The 26,482-nt window shown below is 41.6% G+C and overlaps 1 protein-coding gene across 5 annotated transcripts in view; it reads right to left on the minus strand.

Moving 5' to 3' along the window:
• Positions 1-350: 350 nt before the first annotated feature.
• PRR5 (proline rich 5) overlaps positions 351-26,482 on the minus strand; it is an 86,378-nt gene continuing 60,246 nt past the window's right edge. For all 5 annotated transcript variants that reach the window (XM_035310173.1, XM_035310182.1, XM_035310189.1 and 2 more), the window contains 4 exons: positions 26,260-26,351; positions 23,866-24,006; positions 4,947-5,085; positions 351-1,713 (listed from right to left, as the gene is read on the minus strand). In XM_035310173.1, coding sequence (XP_035166064.1) covers positions 1,166-1,713; positions 4,947-5,085; positions 23,866-24,006; positions 26,260-26,351 — 920 coding nt within the window. In that variant the 3' untranslated portion in view covers positions 351-1,165. The remainder of the gene's footprint in view (positions 1,714-4,946; positions 5,086-23,865; positions 24,007-26,259; positions 26,352-26,482) is intronic.

Genomic DNA, 26,482 nt, shown 5'->3' on the forward strand with positions numbered 1-26,482 from the left:
CTGCCACACCAAATGGATGTCCATCTTTGCTGAGCAGCTCTGTAGGGGTCTACTGCCTCTCAGCACCAGAAGAGATGCCTGGAACAGAGAGACCTCAAGCAGCACTGCATAGACTGTGAAGCCATCTGATCAAAATGTCAGGCATCAGGATTTCTGATTAACATTGGTATCATATGTACCTATCTGCTGTAAAACCACTGACATATCTCTCATACCCTATTACTGCTAGTGACAAACAATGGAGAGCGCTCAGATTAGCAGAGCTGCAAGGCTCGCAATCCCTGCATATCAATACATAATTTACAGTATAGGCATTGTGGTGTTCCTTTAAGAATATAAATATATGATGATTTCCACTGAGAGGCCATATTTTTATTTATTTAGGAAACAAGTTGAATTCTGCTGGAATCTCTCCATACAATGGATGCTCCATAAGTCAGCAGTATGCAGATTTCTTGAAAGTGCCATATTTAGAGCAAACTAACACAGTCTTAAAAACCAGTTTCATGACAACTCTTACAGACACAAGGCATGGGCTGTGAAACAGAACAACAGGCATTGCATGACATCAGGTAGCACATTTCTGTTTATTTGCCTTTCTTCAAGAACTCTAACTCACTGTTGGGCAAAGGAGTGCATACAAGATGTACAAGAAAAGGTTAAAAGAGACTTCTTTATTACCATATTCTGTGGCATGAAGGGCCACAGACTTTTTTTTTTTTTTTTTTTTTTTTTTAAGGATATCGTTTTGTGCTCTGGCTGATGTTTTACAGTTCAGAGGACAACCTGCCCTTCTACAGCAATCTCTTGAGAAAGTTAATAGTGAAAACAGTAATTTACTAGGCTGTATTACTGAATAAACACTGCCAGTTGCACTAACAGCATTTTAGCAGACACTTGTCAGTTTGTGAATCCCTAAGTTTAGAAAGAAAGTAAGAAATCAGACTGCAGTGGTGGGGACATGGAGAAGTGGTTGGGGTTTCTTCTCCCCTGCAGCAGATTCCCGCTTGTTGTAAACTGTTGTGTTTATATACTTCAATACAGCTGTGATAACCTACAACAGAGGTTCTGCCCTAGACATACATAGTTTGTGCACAGTCTGGCTCAACATGTTAGAAGTTTTCATATATAGTATTAAAACCCAAGGTCTGTATCCCGATGTCCTTCACATGATGCTCTGTCTGTTCACGTCCACATTGTAGGCTGAATTGGAACAGCCTCGGCCAAAATCAATAAAAATGCCTTCAGAATCAGAGTCAATCGACTCTAAAATCTGATCCACTATGTTCTCAGGGCTAGAAGAAGGAACTGGAATCAAGGATGGGTCCCTGTCCAACTCAAAAGACCTGTGTGGGTCATCCATCAAGTGGAAGAGTCCTTTCTGTTGCTCAGCTGTGCCGAGCTTGCCAGAGCATTCCACTGACCCAGCACTTGACCTTTCCTGATCTCCTGACCGCGAGTTTTTCGTGGCTGTCATGGAGTTCTTGGATCCATTGTCCATTATGGTGGTGAGGCTGGAGTACCCCTGGAGCTCTAGGCAGGAGGTCATTTCTGAAACAGAGTGCCTTCGGATGCCTGTTCCATTGGCAGCCATGCCCTCAGTTTCATACTCAGCTACTGGTGTCAACAATGGATTATTGTAACTTCTTGATCGCACCACGGGGTTCTTGGCGAGGATGTCACCCGACTTGGAGCGCCTGAAGAACCTCTTCTCTGTAAACAGAGAAAGATACAGAGTAATATCAATAAAATATATAAATAAATATTATATATATATATGTATTATATATATTCATTAATAAAAGTATCCTATGTATATTTACAAGTGTTCAAAAGAAAAGTCAAGGCCTGAATATTCATAAAATTTTATTCTATGAAAGGACATTTTTAAAAGAATACATTTTGATGGTCTTATAAATCCATATGTTTCAGATTTCCTAGACTTCCTTATCATATTGAATACCCCAAAGCCATTAAAAAAAAAAAAAAAAAAAAAGCTGAAATTCCCTTATATTCACAGAATCACAGAATTGTAGGGGTTGGAAAGGACCTCAAGAGATCTTCGGGTCCAATCCCCCTGCCAAAGCAGGTTCCCTAGAGCAGGCTGTCCCAGGTAGGTGTCCAGACAGGTCTTGAATATCTCCAGAGAAGGAGACTCCACAACTTCCCTGGAAAATTCATACAATTTCAAATGCTGGAGTAAAAACAGTAAATATTGTAGAAGACTTGATGTACATTTGCAAATACTTTCTTAAAACAATGACAGAAAGTCAAATTATGTTCTGTCTATAAAGATCATAACTAATTTCTGGTAGAAAGCTGACTTTGGCCTTAGGACTGGTGGCACTGATTTCTATTTAACTTTATTTCCACTTGTGCTTTCAAAATCTCATTTCTTCACATGAAACCAAAAGTGCACTGCAGAGACAGTGCCACCAATCTGCCTAAGAAAGCAGAGAACCTGCCACCTATCCTGGGAAAATCGGGGCTCCAAATTTGGGGTGCATGGATTACGACATACAGTTGTACTAAATCATTACAGAAAAACCTTGATTCAAAGCGTTGTTCAGAGACCACACAAGGAGAGAGCACCAAGAGAATTTGGAAACGGTAACTGGAAGGCAGTGCCCACAGCAACCTTGCTGGCAAACAAACCCGCGCTCGGTCCAGCAGTAATTTTATTGCTGTTGTTAACCAAGTGGGTTCTTTCCGAAGAATGAGCAGTAGGTGGCAGCAAATCAGCACGGAGAACCTCCAACATGGGTTTAAGTCTGGAGAGCTCTCCTGCAGCTAGATCAGAATGATCATCATGCAAATACTTTGCAGATTTCGTTACTCTGCCTCACTTATGCTAAAACTATCAGTGGTGTGACTACTGGTTCTCACTTCTGAAACTCACTCCCTGCCACTCTCACTTTCCCATCCCCATGGAAAGACCAGGGCCAGGAAAAGGAATTGAATTATAACCTGGAAGTCAACCATAGCCACTGCAAAAACAAACAAACAAACAAAACAACAAAAAAAACAAAAACAACAAACTCTGAGTTAGGATGAAAGCCCATGTTCTCCTATAAACCATTTGATTGCATTTTACAAATGCCCTTCTCCTCTCAAATTGTTCTTAGGTGCTTACCTGGACACAAATTCTAATCATATGCTGTACTACTACTGCTACTAATAAAAAAAGTTTCTGTACTTAAGATTGCATTTTGCAGATGTTTTTGCTTCAGCAATAAAATCAACTGAGACAAGATCATTTCAGGACTTTTTCTATTAGGAATTGGACCTGGCAAACAGATAAGGGGCAGCCCTGCTAAAGGAACTCTGGATTTTTGGTCACACCAAGGTTTGGCTGAAGGGGAAGGCTGTGCAGGCCAGATGGGGAAGAAAAGGGATCAAGGGCCTCATCAGTCCCACAGAAAATATAGCAGAACTTTAAATCATACTGTCAAAATATCTGGACAGGATTATACACATTAGTTCAAAAGCAGCAGAGAGACCTCTTCTCTCAGCTCCCTTAGATCCAGGTTCACTGAATAGAGTAAGAACTGTTAAGGGGTATTCCTACAGATCTACACCACAGACCACAGCAAGGCAAAGTGCCCAGTCCAACTAAACCTTCCTTCTGCACTCATGCAACATAACATTTATTTTCTAATAACCCATTTCAATTAAGTTTTATTGTCCTTGAGTACATTTTTTTCCATCCTGACATACAAGCTTTTATTCAGAGAACAATTTGGAGCTCCTCTTAAATGCTTGTAGCTTTTAATGGCAAGCACAGAATACAAAGTAGTAATCCTCAACCATTTTCCATAAATAACTGGCCTCTATTCATTCACATAAAACTGATTTGTTTCTTAAACACCTATTGCAATATAACCATTTTTCTATTCAGCTTCAGGGGAAAATTAGCTACCTTATTGACTATTTCTGACAGACAAATAGATGAAATTGGCTGCATAGAAAACACACAAACTTATTTTTTCGTCTGTTTTCTCTATTCAAGCAGACCATCACAGTATTTACATTAAAATATTTGGGTAGTACCTTATTTCCTTGTTGACTTACAGTAGCATCCCCCTTGCATTTTCAACAGATTGAATTATTCAGGGGAATTTTCAAAGGACTTTCATCTTGGCCTAATCTTGCCTTCACAGAAGTCACCAAATGCTTCTGAACACAAGGAATCCTAGACAATCTGGAAGGGACTTGAGAAAGTCATCCATACAGTCAACCTCTGCCATCAGGCAGCACCACGTCTAGCCACCTTGTTCCTTATGGATGGCGTGTACGTGGCATGTAAATAGCACCTATCATAGTGAAGAATCAACAGCCTCCATAGGCATTTATTCCAGCACCTAACCAATGCAACACTAGAGATTTTCCTTCCAGGTCATCGATTTCCCTTGCTATGTGTGCTCCACTCTTCTTATCTCCAGTGGAATGGAGAACAACTTATTACCTTCCACTTTGCAGAGACATTTCACATATTCAATGGCTTATCGTTTAGTCTTTTCTAAGACAAATTCCTACTCTTTCCTGCTTTAAACAACCTAGTGATCTTTGAGCACTAAATAACCGACACTAATCAGCACTCTTAAAATGGCTTCTTCCCCCCTCCTCTTGTTGTCCATAAAGCATCCTGTGTTAAAATTCCCTCCTTAAAAGGTAGAATGGAAAAGCTAAACCCACTCCAGATTCATAGATTTAAAGCAGTTAAGTGCTGTTATGATGATCTGCTTTCAACTTCTGCCACTGGCATGTCACTGTGACTTTGTAAATTGCACGACCTTAGGAAAAGAGCACAGCCATGCTGCGCTAGTACTGGCAGTTTCCTCTCACGTGGGCCCTGGCCCAGTGTGGACCAAGGTTTTGGTTTGGACCACGGTTTGGACCAAGGTTTAGCCCTCTGTGCTGTCAAATTGAGCCACTGTTATTCTTACCCAAAATACAGGAGGAGTGTGTGAAGGGTCCATCGCTGGAATACAGGCCATATGTTCCTAAATAAGGTGAAACCACTTTCTGGATCAGGGATTCCAGTTTCAAATAATCTTCAGTCACACCTTTTGACTCATGAACCCCCTGAAAGAGAAAAGCAAACAAACAAACAAACAAAAACCACAAGATCAGAGCTGTCTCCTACTGCAAGCTTTCCTTGCTCACAAGAGGAAGCAGGCAGGCAGCAAGCATTTTCATTACATTACATAGCCAAGGTACACTGAGATGTGATACTGCTTTGTTTCTATACCTGATTTGTCTTACTGTAAAGCCAAGAGATAGGAGTCGAACCAGAGACTCACTACACAGCACTATACAGATGCACAGAAGGAGACAGTATCTATTTCCAGGAATTTAAAATCCAGGCTTTCAGAAAGGTATAGAATCATAGAATATCCTGAGTTGGAAGGGACCCACAAGGACCATGGAGTCCAACTCCTGGCTCCATGCAGGACCACACAAAACCCAGACCCTATGTCTCAGAGCACTGTCCAAATGCTTCTTGAACTCTGTCAGGCTCAGTGCAGTGATCACTGCTCTGGGGAGCCTGTTCCAGTGCCCAAACATGATCTGGGTGCAGAACCTTTTCCTAACACCCAGCCTGACTCCTCCCTGTCCCAGCTCCAGGCCATTCCTTCAGGTCCCGGTATAACCTGCTTAGTGCAAAGGCACTCCAGGAGGACAGAAGATGAAGTCTGCAAAGATCGATTAAAACCATCCCTAGACTTTTTGTTATTTGCAATTCTGTACTCGCTTCCTGAACAGATGAGCAGCTTCCGCCAAGCACTGCACCAGTGGCTGGTACCACATGGTGTCACTGCCATCTAAGCTATAAAACAAGATTAAGGAAAAGGTGAAACTGACTCAGGATTATTTCTTCCAGGATATTTTAAACAAATAAGAATTTAGAGCAAAGATGTTTGCATCTCTCTCCTTGCTCCAGTGCAAGGGAGGCAAAAATTAAAAAATCCAGGCAAAGATCACATTAAAACTAAGAATGGTAAGATTTACCCAAAGGCAAAAACCTTTTGCCCTTAGCTCTTAACTCTGCACTCCTACCCACAAATGGATTTATATGGCTGTGGAGGTGACAAACAAACCCTGAAGAGCTGTAGGCTCCTTTCCACTTAAAGCTGCAGCATATATGATCCTGTGCTGTCTGAGCAGAGCCCTATATACTCATAACCAGGATTCTTCTTGTTACCTGAAGTGTATTTACATATGATGTAGGTTCAGCATATCTCGTTGCAAAATTAAAATCCTAAATGCCATACTCCATGGGAATTTTGCTTGAATTTAGCTGAATTCCAGATTTTGTAATATAGCCCTGAATTATGGTAAAAAGACCAAGAAACAACATTTTGGGATGAAAGGCTCTAGAGAGCAACACAAAGATCAAATGAGTAAAATTGCAACACTTCCTTCAGTAAATGAAAAGATCCTGATGTTCTGGATACATTTGTTGCTCAGTGTGATTCACCAGTGTCTACAATGAGAATCGGGCTGCAATGTGCTCATGAAAGGCTTGCTTCACCCCTTGGCTGCTGTACTGCCTGAATCCCAGCTGGCATTCCCCAACAGAAGTTTATGAATAGAAAACAAATCCAACAGAAAACATATAGAATCTAAATTCTGATTCAGCAGGCTTTAAATAATGAGTAACAATTTTTGGAAACATCCTATGTCCTGTAAGACTTTCGGAGATTCACAAATACAAATATGAATACAAGGGCACATGCAGTGAATCTGAAAGCTTGCAAACACCGAAATATCAGAATGAACCGACAACTATCCTGACAATTAAAACTAGATAGAAATAACACAGGATTAATTCAGAAGGCTGAGTGAAGGTGCACATATTATTTCAAAGTTACTGAGACCTGCATCAGAGAAAGGGTTTCAAAAAACAGGAGGAAGGCTACTTTTCTCATACTAAGATTTGCTCCAGGATTCCCCCTCCCATCTTGCTGGTATTTAGCCAACTTCTTTCCAGACCTCAGAAGAGCAACATGCCTACTGCCCTACTACATATTCATCACCCCATCAAGTTCATAACCCACTGACAAAGATCAGGACATGAGGCCACCTGCTCCAGATGGCCACTCCAATTACCTCAGGAACCAGTTTCCCAAACGTGAAATATAATACTGGTGGCAAAGACAAGTGATATTTAGCATTGCTCGTATCTTGAATTTGTGGTAAGGCTTTATTTACTTTTCTGCCACTTAAGTAGTTTTAGTGCTTGTGAAAGAGGGTAGCTAAACACTAACTGTGGTGAATGAAACCCACTAGTCCTCTCATACCATGCTGTGCATGAAATAACCCTGACCGCTTGAAGAACTGTGACACAAGTGATAAAACTGTCCTTGCTCAGTGGCATCTTAACAGTCTGATTTCCTTTCTACCTCCCATTGCCTGAGAAGTTTGTTGTTGGTGGTGGTTTTTCCCCCCTCCTTGCTCCCTGGCACAAGAAATGCCCCCTTCTCTTAAAATACCACCTCCCTAACCACTCGCAGCAACTTCTTCAGTCCTGCACAAGAAATGCCCCCTTCTCTTAAAATCCCACCTCCCTAACCACTCGCAGCAGCTTCTTCAGTCCTGCACCCAACTCCACTCATCTTTATGAGCAGTGCATGTCTCCAGCACCCTTTTCACTTCATCTTCTTTTAGTTACCACCTGCCGAGTAAAGAAGCCACAAAATATCACTTTTACAATTAAAAATCACCCACTGTCAACACAGCCAGGCATTAGTCTTATTCCTCAGTGGCCCTTCAGCCAGCTGGTCCCTGCTGTACCATGGACAAGGAGCTTCTCAGGAGGTGGACACCTCCTCAAGCAGATCTGTTTTAGTACATCAGAGAAAGCTTCTGTTTTGCTTTAGCTGCCAGCCCTAAGAGTTCATTTAAATTCTTCTCCCCATTAGAGTGAGAGAATGAATCCAAGAATTCATTCGAACTCTTCTTGCCAGTATCCACTGTGCCACATGTGAAATCATTCGTGTCACACCTTCTCATTCAGTGGAAGGAACTTTTGGTGGAAGTTTTAGCATAGAGCAAAGTATAACTACAAATGCTTCATATAAATATATGTCAATATACCTATATAGGTATCTATATATAGATGTATAGATACCTATACTATAGATACCTCTACATATTTCTACATAGATATCTATATATACATGAAGATTTGTGAATTCTTTTTAGGCCTTTTACCAAATGTGTTTGCGAGTGTGCTTATAGGTATTATAGGACCATTTACCTAATAAATTATACATGAAAAGATATTTCCAGTGTTAAATGCACCCCAACGACCAGGCATAATGGTGACATAATGGGCTGACTACTACAGCCCAGCCTGCGAGTACAGACGTGCTGAAGTATATGCTGGTCATTGATTAAATGACTCCAGCACTGAGCTTCAGCTTTAATGTTTCAGCTGATCAGCATGTTTACATGAGTAAGTACTGGTATGCAAGGCTACCTCCTGCTTCAGCTGTGACAAACTGCTGGGCAGCTTTTCAATGAAAAAATTATTTATATGTATCTGTCTTCCCCTGCATCAGATTGGGCAGAGCAAAGCAAGGAGGCCTCCTGAAGCCCAGCCAGGTGCCCTGATGGGACAGCAGTGACACAGCACATGAGGGTGGCACAACAGTGTCCATAGTTGATACGGGTGCAGTTCTACCACATGGGATGCCAAGCAGGAATGGACAACAGCTAGATCTTGATTTATCAGTTTCTGGACTCTGAAAAGAAAGGAATAGAAGCCAGACTTCTGGAAAGGCATCACAGCAATCAGTACTCTTGTTGACTTGATGGCCTGGAAGAGTGAAGTCCTCTGCCCATGCAGGATGCAGCTGTACATGGCTCAGCTCAAGGCCAGAAGTACACCCTGAGCCTTAGGCTGCTGAGGCGTACTCAGCCTGGGTCTGCTGGGGCACCCTTAACCATTGGCTTCTACCCTGGCCTACTAACAAAAAGCAGTCCTGACCTAGTGCTACATGAAAGGAAACATGCTGCAGGAAGTGTTCACAGGGTCAAGCCCAAATACAAAATGAGGTCCTGGCCTCAAAAACTGCCCTGGCTTAACCACACAGGAAAACAGCTAAGAAATGTTGCTATTCTCTGCCTAAAAGCAGCAGATTCCTTGGAAGAAAGAAAAATACATTGAGAAATGCATTTTTCTCTTTAACTGGCAATGGCCTAAATCAGTATGACTGACACACATGCAGTGGCAATAATCTGACAAATACTGGATAATAATAGTTGCCCAACTACTCCCAGGGAAAACTGAAATTAAAAGTCACAAGAAATACCACAAGGCAGACATAATAATATTTATAGTGAAAATACACATTACTTAGCCAGCCCTGCTGGTGGAGAATTGATAAAGGTGTACAGACTGCAGCATAAACCCTGGTGACCAGGGCAGCAAGATCTGCTTGTTATTTTAGTCAGAGAGATAGCAGCAGCCTTGCTTGCAAGAGGTGAGGAAAACACTGCCCTCACGAGCCATGACTGCCTCTTAACCCACTTTGGGGTTTGTAACGCTCTTCATGGCTTCATATCTAGCCTTTTCAAATTTGAGCGATGTAGCAGCAACCCCAACTCAGGGCAGGCATGAAATCACTGCAGGATGACATGGTGACTGGTGGGCCATCAGTTCTGGCCATGGGCACCACTGGCGGTGTAGCTCTGTGCTCCCAGTTACATTATGGGTCACACTCTAGGTTTGAGGTCTACATCCTTCCATCCTCCTTTGAATAGACAGACACACATAATTGAAACTGTTCCTTTTTTACCTCAGATGTTTCACAGCATCATCTAATTTTTACTGATCTTGCAGTGATCACAGTCAAACCATTGGCAGTGAAGTTATGCTAAGATTTACTTGTTTAAAAAGAGGCTTCAGGAGTGGTCCCTGTCTGTACAGTTCTTGTTTTCTCTAAAACACTGTAGTATTATCATTGACCAAGCCCACCCAGTCTCATGCTTTGGAGGATACCATAGTGGCTTCAGGAGCACTGACTGTTGTCCAAAGGGCAAAGGCTGTCCTCCTATGTACAGTCTGCAAGAGTTGCTGCTCTTACTACACTACTCAGCACCACCATGTCTGAGTCTCCTCCTCACATCTTCTCCATCTTCAGCTGACTTGCAAAACACTGCTGAAAAACTCAGAGATCTTGTTCTCATATCCTCTTCAGCAACTGTCTGGGCTCCATAATCAGAATGAGGATGCCCTATGCACGTGGATACACTGTGCCCCCCTGCTGTCCACCTTGTTCCCTGGGAATCAGCCCTGTAGAGTGGATCCCTCAGTGTTATACAAGTGGAATTGCATCTGTGGAGCAGCATCTGGCCTCCACGTACATATGGACTAAAGGCAAATTTGTGAGTAAACTCATGGGGGTATCAGCTGTGAAAATTGATTTTTCTCAGCCCTCCCAATCTTGACACCAAGGGCAACACAGTACATTGAATCAGCCACTCAGTGTTAGACCAAAAGTTCACTAAACTCAGTATTTTGTTGCTAACACTGAGAGCAGGCAAAGTGTGTGGAAGAACAAAAAAGGAAATAGGCTATGCATAATATGGGCTTTCTCATAAAAAATGTTAGCATTTCTGGCAAGTGGTGACATAAAAACCTACTGCATGGCAATTTGCAGTAGCCCTTAAGTGTAAAGAATCTGTGCTAGAAATTATTTAACCACTGAGATGAAGATGGTGAATAACTGATAGGATTACTAGTTCCCAGAAATAAAGAACTAGCTGATCTAGTGAATCCTCTGAACAAGGGCAAGGGTGGGTTTCTTCAGTACTTTTGCTATGTGCGTTCCTTGTGTAGCTTTCCTATTGCGAGTGCAATGCTGAATTCTTCTACTGTCCTATGAAGGAAGATTCGACTGTTGGCAACATTTATGCAGCCCAGTTCTGACCATTAGTCACAGTTAGTGAAGCTGTGCTAAATGACATCAGCAGGCACGGTGACTCAAACCAACAAAGGGTGGAAACAGAGTGAGAATAGATACGAAATGGAAAGAGTGATAACTTTTTCCATTTATGTTGATGTAATCCTGATGTTCTTCCACCAGCTTAAATGAGGCTCAGCATTTCTGGAAGACTTCCTATTTGAGACCTTCAAGTCCCATATAGACATTGAGTTCAACTCTGAAGCTCACTTAGAGGGACTATGTGATCAACAGATGTCTTTTGAAAATACATCTGGATAAAAAGAAACACCATGGTTGAGGACTGGAAGTTTAAACTACCGGGTCCTGCTTGTAGCCCACTCATCCGTGCTGCCAGCCTGAACAGAAAATTTCAGTTATTTCCTCCTGGTTTTCCCCAGTGATTCATGCCACTTTCATCCCAGTCAGCCAACTCAGACATTTTAGCCCTTAGGACGCAGACTCAAAACAGAATGAAAACTGCTTCAAGCATGGACTACCTTTAGCTTTGCGCAAGTCTGTTTTGATGAAGCTGAACATGATCCACTTGAACTATGCATGCCCTTTACCCATGGGGGTTTCTCTGTAGCAGCCCAAAGACAGAGAGAGAAAACACACCTAGGCTGGGGAAAGTGGAGGGCCCACCTTTGCAGATCAGGACAAGCTGAAAGAAAACTGCTTCCCCTCCCTGAGAAAGCCCTCAGCCCTTGGGAGGGGGCCAATAGTTCATGATGGGCCCACTTTCAGTGAAACTCTAAAACTATGCTAGCGTGTGTTCGCAACTAGATAAATTTACTGGTGGAAACATGAAAAGCAGGACTTAGGCATCAAATACTCAGTTGCTCTGAATCAGAATAACCCCAATTAAGTTAATGATTTTATACCATTTTATAACCACTAAAGGTCATGCCCTATGCATTACAAGTCCAATTCTAGAAACCAGTAGCTTTTTTGCATGTGTTGGAGAGATGCAGCCACACAAGTCATGGTTGTTTTGTTATGAGTCCCTAGCAGCATTGCCTCACATCATTTTTTCCTCATTTTGTTTTATCCTATACCACTGCCACACTGGTAAAATCTTAAATATTTGAAGAGTTAAACCATGTCTAGTCTCATTTCTGCTTCTTGCTTTTCTCATAGCAACAGTGCTCATGGGAGGGAGAGGCAGTGAGGTCTGCCAATGCAGTATTGACAGAATTCAGAACTTCAGATCCCTGTGACTGCCTCAGAAATAAAAATCTTGTCATATTCACTTTAATCTCCAGCAAATGCCAAGTTTTGTCAATGTCAGCGTGAGAAACAGTGCTGTCTCTCTCTTTCTTTCATTGGTGGCACCGAGACACAGTCAAAAGATACAGGAGACAAAACAGCCTGACATGGTCTGTGTTAGGCTGGTGAGTTTTTGAAATGGCTAGGCTGCATGGATAGCAATAGGATTCTTCTTACCTCTAGAAAGGATCAAGCACAAAGAAGAAGCTACTCTTCCTCTGACCTACAGAAATCCAATGTACTATTTTTCCTGAAACTGCTATTAAACACTTTATATGAGGTTGCAAAAGACAGAGCAGAAGATGAAGACTGAAGATAAGTAAATGATACAAAATGACTAGACGTAAGGAGTTTACTTTGAGACTTTAAATACAGTAGTTAGGATCTTGCAGAAGCTGAGCAGCCAGTTTGCTAACAAAGACCCACCACCAATAATGGTATATATTTCTACTTTCATAGTTTTAGGGCCAGAGGCTTTCTGATTCACAGCTAAGAGACTCCCCTCAGCACAAATTAGAACTGCAATCACTCCAGTCAAATAAGCTAATGTGACTTTGAAACAACCAAACAAATCTATGCATAGGTGAGTGTCTCTGAAGATCTGTTTAAGGAATAAACTTGAGCTGGAGTTAGTTTGTCTGCATTTCCAGATGCTGTGTCTAAGGTTGTAAAGCCTCTCATTTCTTTCAGGCTCCCTCCTGAAGTTCTGGCTGATCTATACACATTCAGCTTATCTAACCTTGCTGGGGAAATTATGACTTTTAACTGAGCATTTAAGTCTCTTCTGCAGTCTTGGCTCTGAGTTTTTTCTCACTGAACATTTATTAAAAGAAATTCCATTGTGCATTTATTTTCAGGTGAGGACTCAAAACAGAAAAAAGGATGGCAGAGCCCTCCCTCAGTGCATCTAGGCTTTTTTGAAGAGACACCCAAGAAATGCTTTTGAAGATCTGCAAACATTAACTTGACTGCTGTTAGCTACTTGTGAGGGTTTCCGTTACTGCCTTTCACAGCCATGCACCCCTTTTAAATCATTAATGAACATTCATCCCTCAGCATCCTCCTTGCTGCTTCAACTTTTTTTCTTTTCTGAAACACTTGAATAGACTGAGCAGACACAGCAGCTGTGTGCTCTGGATTTTTATTTTTAACGATTTCACTGACACAATTTCCACCCCCAACAACTCATCCATGTGAGCCGGGAAGAAGCATCTTCCAGATCACCTACCAGTCTTGGCTTAAGAAGTTTTCTGCCAGTGCAAAATACCTGGAAAGTAACTGCCTGGATCTAGGGCACACACCCTCTCTCAGCAATCCAGTATGTGGAGGCTAAAAAGGAAACAAAGAAACACAAGCACACAACACCTGAATTTAGAGCCAGAGCAGTGAGATGCATACTCCTTGAGCACAAACAGTACAAGGGTTAAGGATGTGACCACCAGAAGTGGTTCTAAAAGGATGGCCATCCCTTCTTCACCTTGGTCACATGTCACACTGACAACTCCATGCTGCAGCAAGAGCCAGCCATGCAACAGGTCTTGTAAGAGCTGTGGTAGATCAGTGTGGAGTACAGAACCGCACTGTTGAAATCAACAGATGCTCTGACAAACAGCTTGAAGATACGACCCTGCTACTGAAATTAAAGTTACTTGTTTTCAAAGCTCACTGATTCTTTCTGTTATTTTGCTTAACAGCACACAGATACCTCCTGAAGGAAAACTTCTACTTGCTTTGCTTTTAAATGTTAAAGCTAATGCAAAATACATAACCATATTCTGTAACTACTCAGACCAAACTACTGCCCAATCCCTCCTCTGGTACACAGGGACTTTAGTGGAGCTGCATTAGCATCACACTGCGTAAACACCTGTCTTCAGATGATTCAGACATTTTGAGAAACTGTGGAAATACCCCACTGCCTCTTCAAAGGTTTTGTACTCTTCAGCTGAACAATGAAATCACAAGAAAGGCTCATGAGTGATACAGGAGGAATGAGGGATTTATCTTTTTATTATCTTTCTATTATTTGTCATAAAATTAGTTCTAGTATGTTTATCTTCTTGTTTTGTTGTGTTGCCCATTTGCCCATCCATTTATATCTACTGTCTCTTATCAGGCTGCACAATCTTTATGGCAGAGACCATATTTTGATTGTGTTTACACAGTGCCCAGCACAAGAAGGCTCTTATCTATCCGTGCTGGCAAGAAGGGAGGCTTGGAGATACACAGAGGCCAGTAACAGAAGCAGCTGACAGCTCTGAGCTGCTCCAACAGAAATTGTATTTGCTTTATGTGAGAGCCACTCCAAGTGCAAAAGCTGTACTTTGCAAAATACCTTTCTGACAGATCTTACCCATGGTAAGCTACGGCTCTTCTCTTGCCAGCATCTACGTAACTGCAGTATACTTGCTTTTTCCAAAACTGCATTTGAACTAAGGAGCACTAAAGAGGAAACCCTTGCCTAATAACTTCCAAACAGATGATGCATTTTTAAGAGCACCAGATCCGGGCGCTTTGGGCTCTGGCAGCACACACGAAGCAGTGCTGGAGGGAGAGGCAGGCAAGGCAGTATCCCCTCCCCACAGCTCCCATCCTGTTTCTGATCAATGGTTAGTTCTCAGCAAAACCACACCATGCTGGCCAGCCTGCTCGCTCACAGCATGGCTGTCGGGTACAGGGGATGCTATGCAATGCCCAGGTGCCGGTCCCCAGGCAGTAGAGGACAATCCCATGGGTTCCACCTCGCACCATGGGGTTAGCTGCAAGGAGCTGGTAACTTACTGGAAACCAAAGCAGACTGGTGAGAGATAATGATTTTAATCAAAGAACATAATCTGAAGCCTGCACAGTCACCTGATAAACTTTTAATTAAAAATCTTTTAATTGCCTGTAATTCCTGTGTAGTGGCAAGTTAATTAATTTCATAGTATGCACATCGCTGTGCCTTACAGTTATTACTTCCACAGCCACAACAGAGCTAAGGGTAAGGCGGTGAAATTACTGAGAGAAGACATTTCACCCTCTCCACTTACCAAAGGAGAAGGGACGACTCCAAGAGCCTCACTCAACCACTCCTGTCTTCTGAGGATTGCAAGCACAGCCTTTTATTTTGGAAGAAATGCACCACAAAGCAATTAGTCTCCACACAAGCCTTCATGCCACCAGCCTGCTACACACTGTCCCCATGGGCTGCCCACTCTAGCAGCCACAGAAAGGGCAAGGAAAGGCTTGGGGACAGAGCTTGGGTGGCATTTCAGAGTGGGACCTTCCGTATCTTTCACAACTCTTTGCCTTCCCAATACACCTACTAAGGAGATGTCAGAGGCTAGGAAATTCTATGTAATTTGATTTAATCACCCTGGTGGCTTAAATGGAAACACAGCTTCCCATAATAATAAAATTCTATAGCATAGTTTGAGAAACGGGCAAACAACAAAACCCCAGGAGAAACCACTCCTGAAGGAAATCAAACAGCTGTCAGAGTTGCTTCCAAACATTTCATGCAGGAAACAATTTGTTTCGCTCCTCTCTAACTATGTGGGACTTCTCCACAACGTTGCCAATCACATCAGTGCAGGCAAACTGCTCCCATCCCACAGGAGCACTGGTCACACCTACCTGTCCCCACACCATTTGGCTGCCTGCTTCACAGTGCCTGCAGTCCCACTGGCTGCAGCCTGGCTCTGTGTGATTTCCCTGGTCTCTGCAGCCTCCAGTAGGACCCAGTGGTCCAGGCATCACCAAGAGATGCTCATCTGCTGTGACTGCCTAATGGGCCCTGCTGTGTGTCCTGCCACACTGCAACAGGCTGCTGGAGCTGCGATTCCCAGGTCATTTTGCCTACCTGGGGACACTCAGGAGGACAAAATAATATTCACTAAATTAAGAACTGGAAGCAGTTAGGTAAGTTGTATGTAGGCCTCTAAAGTAGAATTAAAGTGTCATTAATTTAACTTGCCCCTCTTCCTAGACTTTTAATTCTCAGAATGCGTGTCCATACAGAGTTCTAATGAGGTTTAATTAATCTTCTTGAAAAGGTAGCTTAGATTAACTTTCTTATGTTCCCCCTGTAGACAAGCCATGAATTAAAGTATTAAAGCACCCTGCCTTAAACGATTCTTGTACCATGGGAACAGTCCATGCTCAGAGTTTTTAAATGGTCAAAATTTCTATACAATCTTTTATGCTAGTTTTAGTCTGCTGGCCAAAATGGGTCCACAAAAGACATTTTTAGGAACTAATGCAATTAGTTAAAACCTTCTCCCTCCTACCCAATGCAATTATAGAGTCTGCAGGGATGTCCTAATTCAAGTTAAAAATGATTTTTACCAATTTAACTCTATTTTATCAGATCGGGATTAACCTACCAATGAACCTGCACTGATTTTAATAGGCCAACTCCACTAACGGAGGCAGACTCCAGGGCAGATACATATTTTAGTAATGACTACTTGTTTTAGCTCAGGTTAAACATGTACCTAACTGGCTTGAGCTGAACCAACTCACTCCTAAGGTTGCACAAGTAAATCATCATGGCCTATGGTAGTCTCAGGTGCTGTATGCAGCAGTTACACTGTAACTCCATGCACATCCCAAAGGCAAACATTGGGCAACACAAAGGGGGACAGGTCCATGCTCATCCCTTACCACAGAGTGGGACGGCACATGGGGCAGTTATGGCAGAGCACCCAGTGGATGGGAACAGCCTAGCTCAGGGCAGCCCAGAAAGATGCTGCAGTGTTTGGCCAGCTCTATCAGAAGCCATGCCTTTCATTAACTGGCTGGTGTTCTTCACCCAAGGGACATTTTATGGAAAGAGAGGTACTCTCAACACCTGAAGGGAGTTTGCACAAAGCAAAATGCCTTGTAAAACAATAGTGTTTAATTGGTACAGACAAGGCTGTGGTCATGCTCCCTTTAACTAGCATACAGGGACTTTCTATTCAGAGGATGGACAAGATGCACATCTGAGTACTATGCCACGGTGTTCATGAGACAGGTTCATATATAGCAAAACCAAAACAACCAGAACATTTTATATTGCTCTCCAGTCTTCCAGTGCTTAAAGTTGGAGAAGTGGCAATACGTAGTGCTGTCAAACATGTTGACAGCTAGTTTTAGCAAATACTCAAGTTCAAAATGCGTTATGTTCCTTTCCTACAGCCACGGACTTCTGCTGGCCATGGTTATAAGTAGGGTCCACATGAACACACATCTTTCAAAGTCTGCTGTGTGGAAGCAGTGGCTGAGTTGCAGTTACTACTGTAAAAGCCCACTGTCAGTCAAGCTCAAAGTGCTTAAGAGCATCCACACTCACCTCTCTGCCTCTTCACCTAGAGAAAACACTGTGGCAAGCCTTGAAATAAATGCCAGGTGGAAATCGAACTAAAAACATTACAGGGGAAAAATGGTTCTGTTGTGATTTCCCTCCTTAACTTCAAACCTACAGCTTGCAAATGGAAAATGGACAGCCACCAACTGTCGCTTACTCACATCCTTACCACTTACACCACTGTCCCCATCTGTGGCAGGGGAATTGCTCAAGACTGACATGCAAGCAAGCGAAAGCTGTACTTTGGCTTATTTAGCATTCCTGCCTGGCACCACTGGGCCAACAGAAGTGTCAGCAAAGCTGTAATATACATTTAGACCTTCCTGGTTCCCCAGTGTCACACTCAGGCTGCTGCTGCTGACACTTTTCTGAATTCTCCCATCAATTCCCAGCTTCTCATTTACATCAGTAACATAGCACATCCCAACTTGCATTAACTGCTTGACATAATACCCCAAGATGTGGATGAAATAATTCCAGCATTTTCACTGCTTCTGTGCAGAAATGATTCCCAATACCAGCAAACTAGCACAATAATAAAAAAATCATAAAAAGAAAAGCAGTACCAAATAGGAAAAGTACTCCTCATTAGTGAAAACGTCGAGATTTCATTTCAAAATGATTTTTTTCCTATTAAAAAAGATGAATGGGTATGCCTTGTTAAAAATCATGGTCATACAAATTCATTCCAGGATAACAAACTCCAGTCAATTTAATTACTGCAAGCTGCAATTACAAATAAAGACAATAAGCATGACAGAATAAGACACAGGACATTGCTAAGCAGCAAACATTGCTTCTACAAAATACTCTGAAGTGTAAAACTTGAGGGCCAAATTCATAGTTTCCTTTATATCAACATAAAACAAAGGAGTCATCTTCACTGTGTGTCAGGCACTGTCCTGGCAGTAAGATTTCTTACCTGGCCCCTTACTTGCCCATGGGGCTGATGCATACAACACAGACAAGGCATTACAACACAGACAAGGCATTATTTCACCAGGAAGGAGGAAAACACATTTTTGCACCACCTAAGGGAAGTACAGGTTTTCTATATGGTGATTTGTATTTACACAGGGTCTGAAATATATTTATTTATACATTTCCTTTTTTTTTTTCTTTTTGTATTAGAAAACAGGAATTACAAAAAAAAAAAGGTAGAGAAGAGAGAGAGAGTTGGGAGAAATTAAAAGTATGCTGAAACCTCACGCCCACACCACTTTGCTCAAACTATGCTTCAGGTCTAAGAGACTTAGTAAGACAACTTCTCAAAAGCAACCATTAAATTCAAAATCCTATGGCCAGACATTGCAGTGTTCTAGAAAATCTCTTTTTCCACAGAAAGACCCCTGCAGTTTTCTGATAGCAAAGGATATTTTGTTTTTAACCACTCTGCTTTTTAGTTTGTTGTGTGATTGCTAAGATGGAAAAACAGCACTCTCTGTACCCACTTTTAGCGCTTGCAATGTGCATTTCCACCCCTTTTAAGTGTGCACATACATTTAGGAACATTCTAGAGATAACAAACAGGTCCCACTGGGTAATTTTAGGTATCTATTTTGTCTCCCTTTACTGCGAGATGCAATAGGCAATGGATTTCAAATGAAGCTCAGAGAAGCCAAAAAGGAAACCACGGGTTTTATTTTTTTGTTCAGAGATTATGCTTAGTGAGGCCTCATATCTCTCAGCATGAGCTTTTCTGTTGTGCTTTTCTGTCATTTTATCATTCTACCTTGGGTCACCTGGAGACATTCTGAGAACTCAGATAATCCTGATGTCAACCAAAAGATGCAGATAAACACTCTCATTTTCCTCCTCCAACTTTCTTAGACCCCAAGACAGATACCTGGAGATAAGATGTCCCAGTTTCAGTGGCAAAGGTCTTATTTGACAATACATGTTTTGGGAAATAAGGCAGATTGTTTAACCTTTGGTGGTAGTTTTACTCTCTTTGATTCACACAATATAAGGGAGAAAATTCCTTTCTAATGTCTTATTCTGTTTATGCCTTTTCCTCCTGCTTCCTAATTCCACCTGAAGAGAAAGGTCATCAAGGTGAGATTGACAACACGCTGTATTGATGTGAACTCCTGTGCATCTCTCTGTGCTCAAAAGCAGGTTTTGGTTCTTTTCCTTTCCTCAGTTACAACTCTGCTCTTGAAGGCTCTGCAAGATAACCAGGAGCATCCTGGAGGCACTTTAGCTTACGCTGCCTATAAGTGGCCACAAAGGATTGACATCTCAGTTTGTGCTCTGTAACTGGGTCAGGCTATGTTGGGAACAGAAAGTTTGAGTGGTATGAGGCCCTTCTTCCAAGCAGCGGTAAAACTCCCACCAACTTCAACAGCACTGGAATTTCACTCCTTCTGTCCATTTTTGGGCAGGGCTTCTTTCTTGATAGATTACCTACTGGTAATTAAACCAGGCTGTAGCACTGATGAGATGCAGATGTGGCTCCACGAGACTGGAGATCTGTGGTGGTTTTACTGTGCTAGGCAGCTGAACACCTCAACCGCTCTCTCACTCCCCCTCCTCAGATGAGGAGGGGAAGAAGTAAAGGAAAGAACAACTCACAGGTTGAGATATGGATAATTTAATTAAAGAGAAAAAAATATTATTAAGGAAATATTATTATTAATTAAACAATTCAACTAAAGGGAAAAAAGGGGAAAGGGGAAGAGGGAGGGGGGAAGGGAATAACAAAACAAAACAAGTAAAGGCTATCTGGAAGTGCAGAGGAAAGAAATTACTCTCTACTTCCCACAAATGAGTGATGCTTGACCACGTCCTTGAAGCAGGGCCTCAACACATGTAGCTGGTGTTCGGGAGGAGGACAGATGTTTTTGCAATGAGAGCCCACCCCTCCCCTCTTCTTCCTTTTTCCACCTTTTATTCCTGAGTGTGACATCATATGGTATGGAATATCCCTTTGGTTGGTTTAGGTCAGCTGCCCTGATGATGTTTCTTTCTCACTTTTTTGCCCACCCCCTAGGAGGGTTAGAGAAAGTCCTGATGCTGTGCCAGCACTTCTCAGCAGCAGACACAACACTGGTGTGATACCACTGCTGTTCTAGCTACAAGTGCAGAGCGCAGCACTGTATGGACTGCTGCAGGGAAAGTTAACATCCCAGCCAGACCCAGTACAAGATCACAAGTCTAAGAATTAATCTGAGGATTAATTTTTGATCCTAAAAATCCTTACAACAAAGCTGCAGATATGACCTGCTATTACAATAGCTTTATTCCAGAAATGGAAGTAGTTCTTTTCTTCAGATAGGGATTGCATATAGAAATAATATTTTTCTGCCTTTTTTAAATCTTTGATGTCTTAAAGACAATGAAATAGAGGTATCTGTCTTTGTGGGCAAATTGTGAGGTTCTGGTCCAAGCATACAACCTCCATCACGCCACTGTATGCCAGAGAATTGGTGTGGGTGCTATAGCACATACCACATACAAGCATATTGCATGCATAGCAGGTAGGCGTACTTCCAGCAAATATTTTACTCTGACAGGACAAAAGATTTGACATAAAGAATGCAAAACAATCATACAACCAATGAAGTAAGGGAACCAACTTCTGCTCAGGCCCTTTCACCCAGGAGATCTTTGGTCAGGGCTCCTTTATTCTGCTTGCTACAGCATGGCCAGCTGAGCAAGCACGGAATGTGTGTAACTTGCAATAGGTCAGTAACCACACGGAGGTCAATGAAACTGCTCACATGCTGAAGCCAGTGAAGCTAAAACCCATGCTCAAGTAAAATGCGTGCTTACTGTGCTTTGCTGAGTCAGCACCCGTCTCATGAGTAAAGGCCAAGAATTGCTGCAGCTTCCACTTCCTCTTTAAAAAGCTTCCCTTCCCCTCCATGAAGAACGTGTCTTCTCCTGATGGACTGGCAGGGCTCTGCTTTTATGCTATGACGATCTAATGCATGAGCAATATCAGATGCACCCTGTACGAGTTACCAAATCTCTGCTTCTTTAATCCAGTCTAGTGGGACAGACTGGTACATGTCAGCATGTGCCTTTGTCTGTGACCTTCAGCTGACGTTACAGCTGCTGTCTTGAAGAGTATGACCTATTCTTTAATTACATAAGGTAGCTGCAGAAAGCTATCAAGCACAGAACAGGGACAGTTCATGCCAGGTTCAACACTGTCTAGGGTTGACACCACTAGACTCAGTTTCCAAACATGGAATTCTGCTGCAGTGTCACTGAGTTTCTTATGGAAGTGATATCCACGGTAGACAGAAAGAGAGATTAATGTCCACACCAAAACATCTCTCAGACTTTGAAATCCACACATGAAATTACCATGTGCTTTTTGGGCAGCTGAACTGTTATCTCTCTTCCAGACCTATTCACATACTGAGTTAACCTAGCTCAAGTAAATGCCATTATTATGCCACAAATGTATAAAATTGCTTTTGTTTAACATGACATTTGAGTTTGGGAAAAAGTCTTTGCTCTGAAATCCAATTATTGACTAACACTGCTAAGCATGTAAATAGCTCATTCCCAGACCCTCTTCTGACCTTTTCCTGTAATTGCCATTAGATTTTAAACCACAAGTTTGGCAGAGTTGTTGCTGATAAAGGACTTTTACCATCCCCACTACACACCTGTAGGTAACATATGCAGAAATAAACACCCAAGGGCAAATTCTCTCTCACTTCATTATTGACTTTCATCAACAGCTTTGCAATGAGAATTGATTTGTCCTTTTACCCTAAACACACATCCACCTTGTTAACACTTCTGGTTGTTGAAGAAAGGTTTGTCAACAATCCGTTTCCTGTAGCACTGATCCTGGAAAACGACTTCACATCACCTCCTATGAACTTTCAGACTTAAGATGTTGTTCAGTTTCCAGCTCACTATTACATTCATTTGAAGCCCATACCTAAGATCCTCTGAAGAAGAAACCACAACAAAGCTAGCAGATCTGTCAGCAAAGACACTTTTGAAGCCTGGCTTCCAATGGGCAGTTTACCTCACATCTAAGAAAGGAAGCCTGATAGAAAACCTTCCTATGATTCATATTTTCATAATGGTAATCTCTCATGTGGAGTCTCTGTTGTCTATTAACACAGTTGGGTTCACAGTTAAATTACGTGAATCCTCTGATGTCTAATTATGCAGTTAAGCCCATGCTCCCTGAGGCTCTTCTCCTCTCTCCAGACACTAATTTTCATGGAACTCATAGGAATCTTAATATCTCTGATAATGCTGTTATTATGCCACCATTAGCCAGTAGTTTCAAGAAGCATTTGGCAAGAGGGAGGCTAGGGAGATTAGGTAGTAAGGGACAAGCAGTTAGTTCTATTGTCTAAGTATCTTTTTCTGAGAATACTAGGTTAAACACACTATTATATACCCCAACAAATGTGCACTGCGATAGTCTGGGTGAAACTCTATTTCTTGGCTAAGAAGATGTCATCTTACTTCTTCCTCAATTTTCATCACCGGCCTTCAGAATATCCAGCCCTTTATAAAACAACTCCAGACACAGTACTAATTCTTATGGTGGTGAAAATCAACGAATATCTTTAAGTGTGAGAAACTATATCTTTTGTCTGCTATAAATCTTTTTTTAAAACAAACAAAAAAAAAAACCAAAAAACAACAACAAAAAACACCACCAAGCCAAGAAAATCTCAACTTCCCCAGCCCCCAGCAATCCACGCCCGATTCTCTCCCTCTCTCTGCCTTATCCCCTTTCTCCCCAACACAAGCTCATGCATTTCTTTAATTAAGAAAACAATTTCTTAAACTTGCCCTTTGCCTGGAATTCCTCTTATTGTTTCTCTTCACTACTAATAAAAAAATTTAACACTGAAGGCAAATATCAGCGGCCAGTCTTAATGTTTTTGTATCAACAGTTTTGACAGAATTTGGTTCCAGTGACCAAATATGACTATGATTCAACCATAAATTACATATTCACTTTGTTGCCTACTCCAGATGTGAATCTTCATGTCCAGAGCTGCTAATGAAGCAACATTCAGCATTTCGTGGAAGTACTGTCATTACCACATACATTGGCCTGCCTGCAAAAATTCTTACTTTAAGCCTCACTGTTTCAAAACCAGCCTTTTTTCTTGGACCCCCTAGATCTTAAGGCATGCAATCAGAGCCTCTACATCCCTGTTTCTAGATATGATCAGGACCATATTTAATTGCACAGAAGCTCTAGCAGTCTGCAGAACTTTTCAATGAAGGATTAAAATCAGAGGCCACTAAAGCAGACTTTAGCAATACAGTAGAAAAAGAGAGATAAATAAAACAACCTGAGAAAAGTAACCAGTGTACCTGGAGTATTAATAGCATCTGAATAATAGAAGGTGGAACTCTTGCTCTGGAACGTGATAATGCATCTTCCAATTTAATATTGAGGGTAATTATATTCCTAAAGTGTAGAAGAGCCAGCTGCCGAACCGAGGGCTCCTTCCCCTTAGAACAGAAACAAAGCAAAATGAATTATGAGCAGTGTGAAAACAAGCTTCCAAATCCTCAGTGAAAATTATTTCCTTCACTTCTGAGGGATTACAACAATGGTAAACCTGAGTGAAAAGCTGAGAAAATATAACAAAGGACACAGAATAGCCCACAATTCTGCACAGTGAATTTGGTTTAGCAGTTCTGAATGCTGCAGACTATGACTGAGTACAACTGAGCATGAAGAGGATGAGAGATGGGGTGGGGGGGTGTTCAGGAGGAGGGAGGGCAGGCAGAAATCTTACCTGAGTGCAAGATATATAACTATATTTTTTTATTCTTACAGCAAGGAAATATATAGTGTTTTTTTTTTTTTTTTTTTTTTGTTTTGTTTTGTTTTAAAAAAAGGTTGAAAAAGCAGGGTTGAATTTTCATTATTTCCCAAGATTTTGAGCACTGGCTGGGTACTCTCCTCAAATTATGGTGTGAAACCTGACTCAGCCCACCTGTGGATCCCACTGTTCATGTACAGCTTGAGAGACTTCGATATAAGAGAAGAGCAGAGCTGAAGTTTCATACTGAATTTTCAAAAACAACTTTTTGCTGTACAAGAATCACACCTCATTTAAAAAAAATATTTTCTGAAGAATGTGATGCTAGCTCTGCCTGCAGAGATTAACAGCACTTGCCTTATGCCTGATGAGGAGTTGTAAAACTCCGCCAATTGCTGGGATCAGGGCTTTTTTGTCAGATATATATGGCTGTACATACATATTCTTTCCTGCAGTTCTGAGTGATGCCAGCCAAACAACACTTCTGAAAAGTCTAGTATGCAACTAATACTGACTTATCTTAGTTTGGAAATAAAGACACCTGACCCCTCCCCGTGCTTATTCCTTTTCAGTTTGTAATTATTTATACCAAAGTAAAGGCATCCCCCAGATCTGCTTAAATTGCTAATGAATAGATTTTCCATAAGCACCAGCCGGGTTTTTGGAAGTAACCTTAAAACATGAGACACTTAGATCTATTAGAAATTACCTGAGACTTGGGGCTCTTACCCCCTTCAGGATCCTTTGAAAATTCAAGCAATTATTTCCACTTGAAAAATTAGAAGACTCGCATTGCTAAATTACTTTGAAATGTCTCATGAATACAATAGTGGAAAGAGGTACTTGGTGCAATTTTCAAAAACATCTGAGTTCGGATTTAGTTAAGCACTTTTGAAAATCATGTTGAAAGCTTACCTATATCCCTAGGTTCCTAAACACTTTGGATTTAGATTATGTGGCACTTTTAAAAATCTCACATGGTGTTACAGTAGGTTTTTAATACAGTCTTCTTTTTACTATTTTAAACTTTCTATTGGCCAGACATAAGTCAATGGGTGATCTAGCTCTGTATGTTTTCAGAGCTCTTCTGTTTCAGACTCAAAATTCGGGGGAAGTTAGAGCTTTTCCACTGAATTCAGATTTGATGCCTGCAATTAACTACAGATATCAATGGTAGTATCAATAATATCTGGACAATCACTTTATGCATAAAGTCCACTTGCATAAATGGGAGAAAGTTTTCGATGCTTCTCCAAATATGTTTAGGCACCAAAATCCCACTGAAATCTGTAGGCATCTAGGAGCAATTCCTGGAGGCCACTTATACCTATCTGGGACAGATTTCCTTGGGACTTTGGTGACAAACAGCACTTTTGTGACCATGACATTAGAAGTTTGAGCCTTCATCCAAATCGGATCAAGTGCCTATCTATTGTGGATTTAAAACTACTGGAGTCAAATTCTGTGCTCCTGTCAACTGGTCTAATTCTACTGACTACTGGTGTCTACTTTGAGTAGTACAGGACTTGACCTCAGAAATACAACTCCACAAAAATGAAGATACTTCACAGACATTCATATGGCTGAGGAGGAAATATGTACATAGAAGTCAACACAGCTCCACTTACTTCCCTGTGCGCATATTTCAGTTTATTTTTCATAACCTTTGTGCACTTCTAGTGTGAGCTGACATAAGGACCAACCATCTTCCCTGCACTCTGCTCTAGTTTTCAAAGTTCCCCTTCACCTTTTTCACTCAAACACTTCAAAACCTTGTTTGCCTAAGTAACTTATTTGCATGACTATACAGAACAGCTGTAATGGGAGGTTGGCCCAAGGAGACAGAGAGTTAAGGATTGCATCAATCTGTTGATGAACCAGTAAGGTTGCTTTTTCCAGTTTTTCAAGATTCTATAGTAACAGAGTAATTTTTCACCTGCACAGGATAGAAAATAGCCTGCAGCATGGGTAGGACATCACTGAAGAAAAAATCCCAGGTTTCAGCTAAGGTATCCAGTAGTTTCTGCCCTGCAAAAACACAAAACAAACTAGTTAACTGTTTTGGTTGTACTCATCTAACTGCAAAGACTTAAAAAGCACAGGAAATTATATGAATCTGCTAGCTCTACACAAAGATGAATCATTTACCAGATACTTTT

The sequence above is a fragment of the Oxyura jamaicensis genome, chromosome 1, assembly GCF_011077185.1.
Source record: "Oxyura jamaicensis isolate SHBP4307 breed ruddy duck chromosome 1, BPBGC_Ojam_1.0, whole genome shotgun sequence".
Lineage (NCBI taxonomy): Eukaryota > Metazoa > Chordata > Aves > Anseriformes > Anatidae > Oxyura > Oxyura jamaicensis.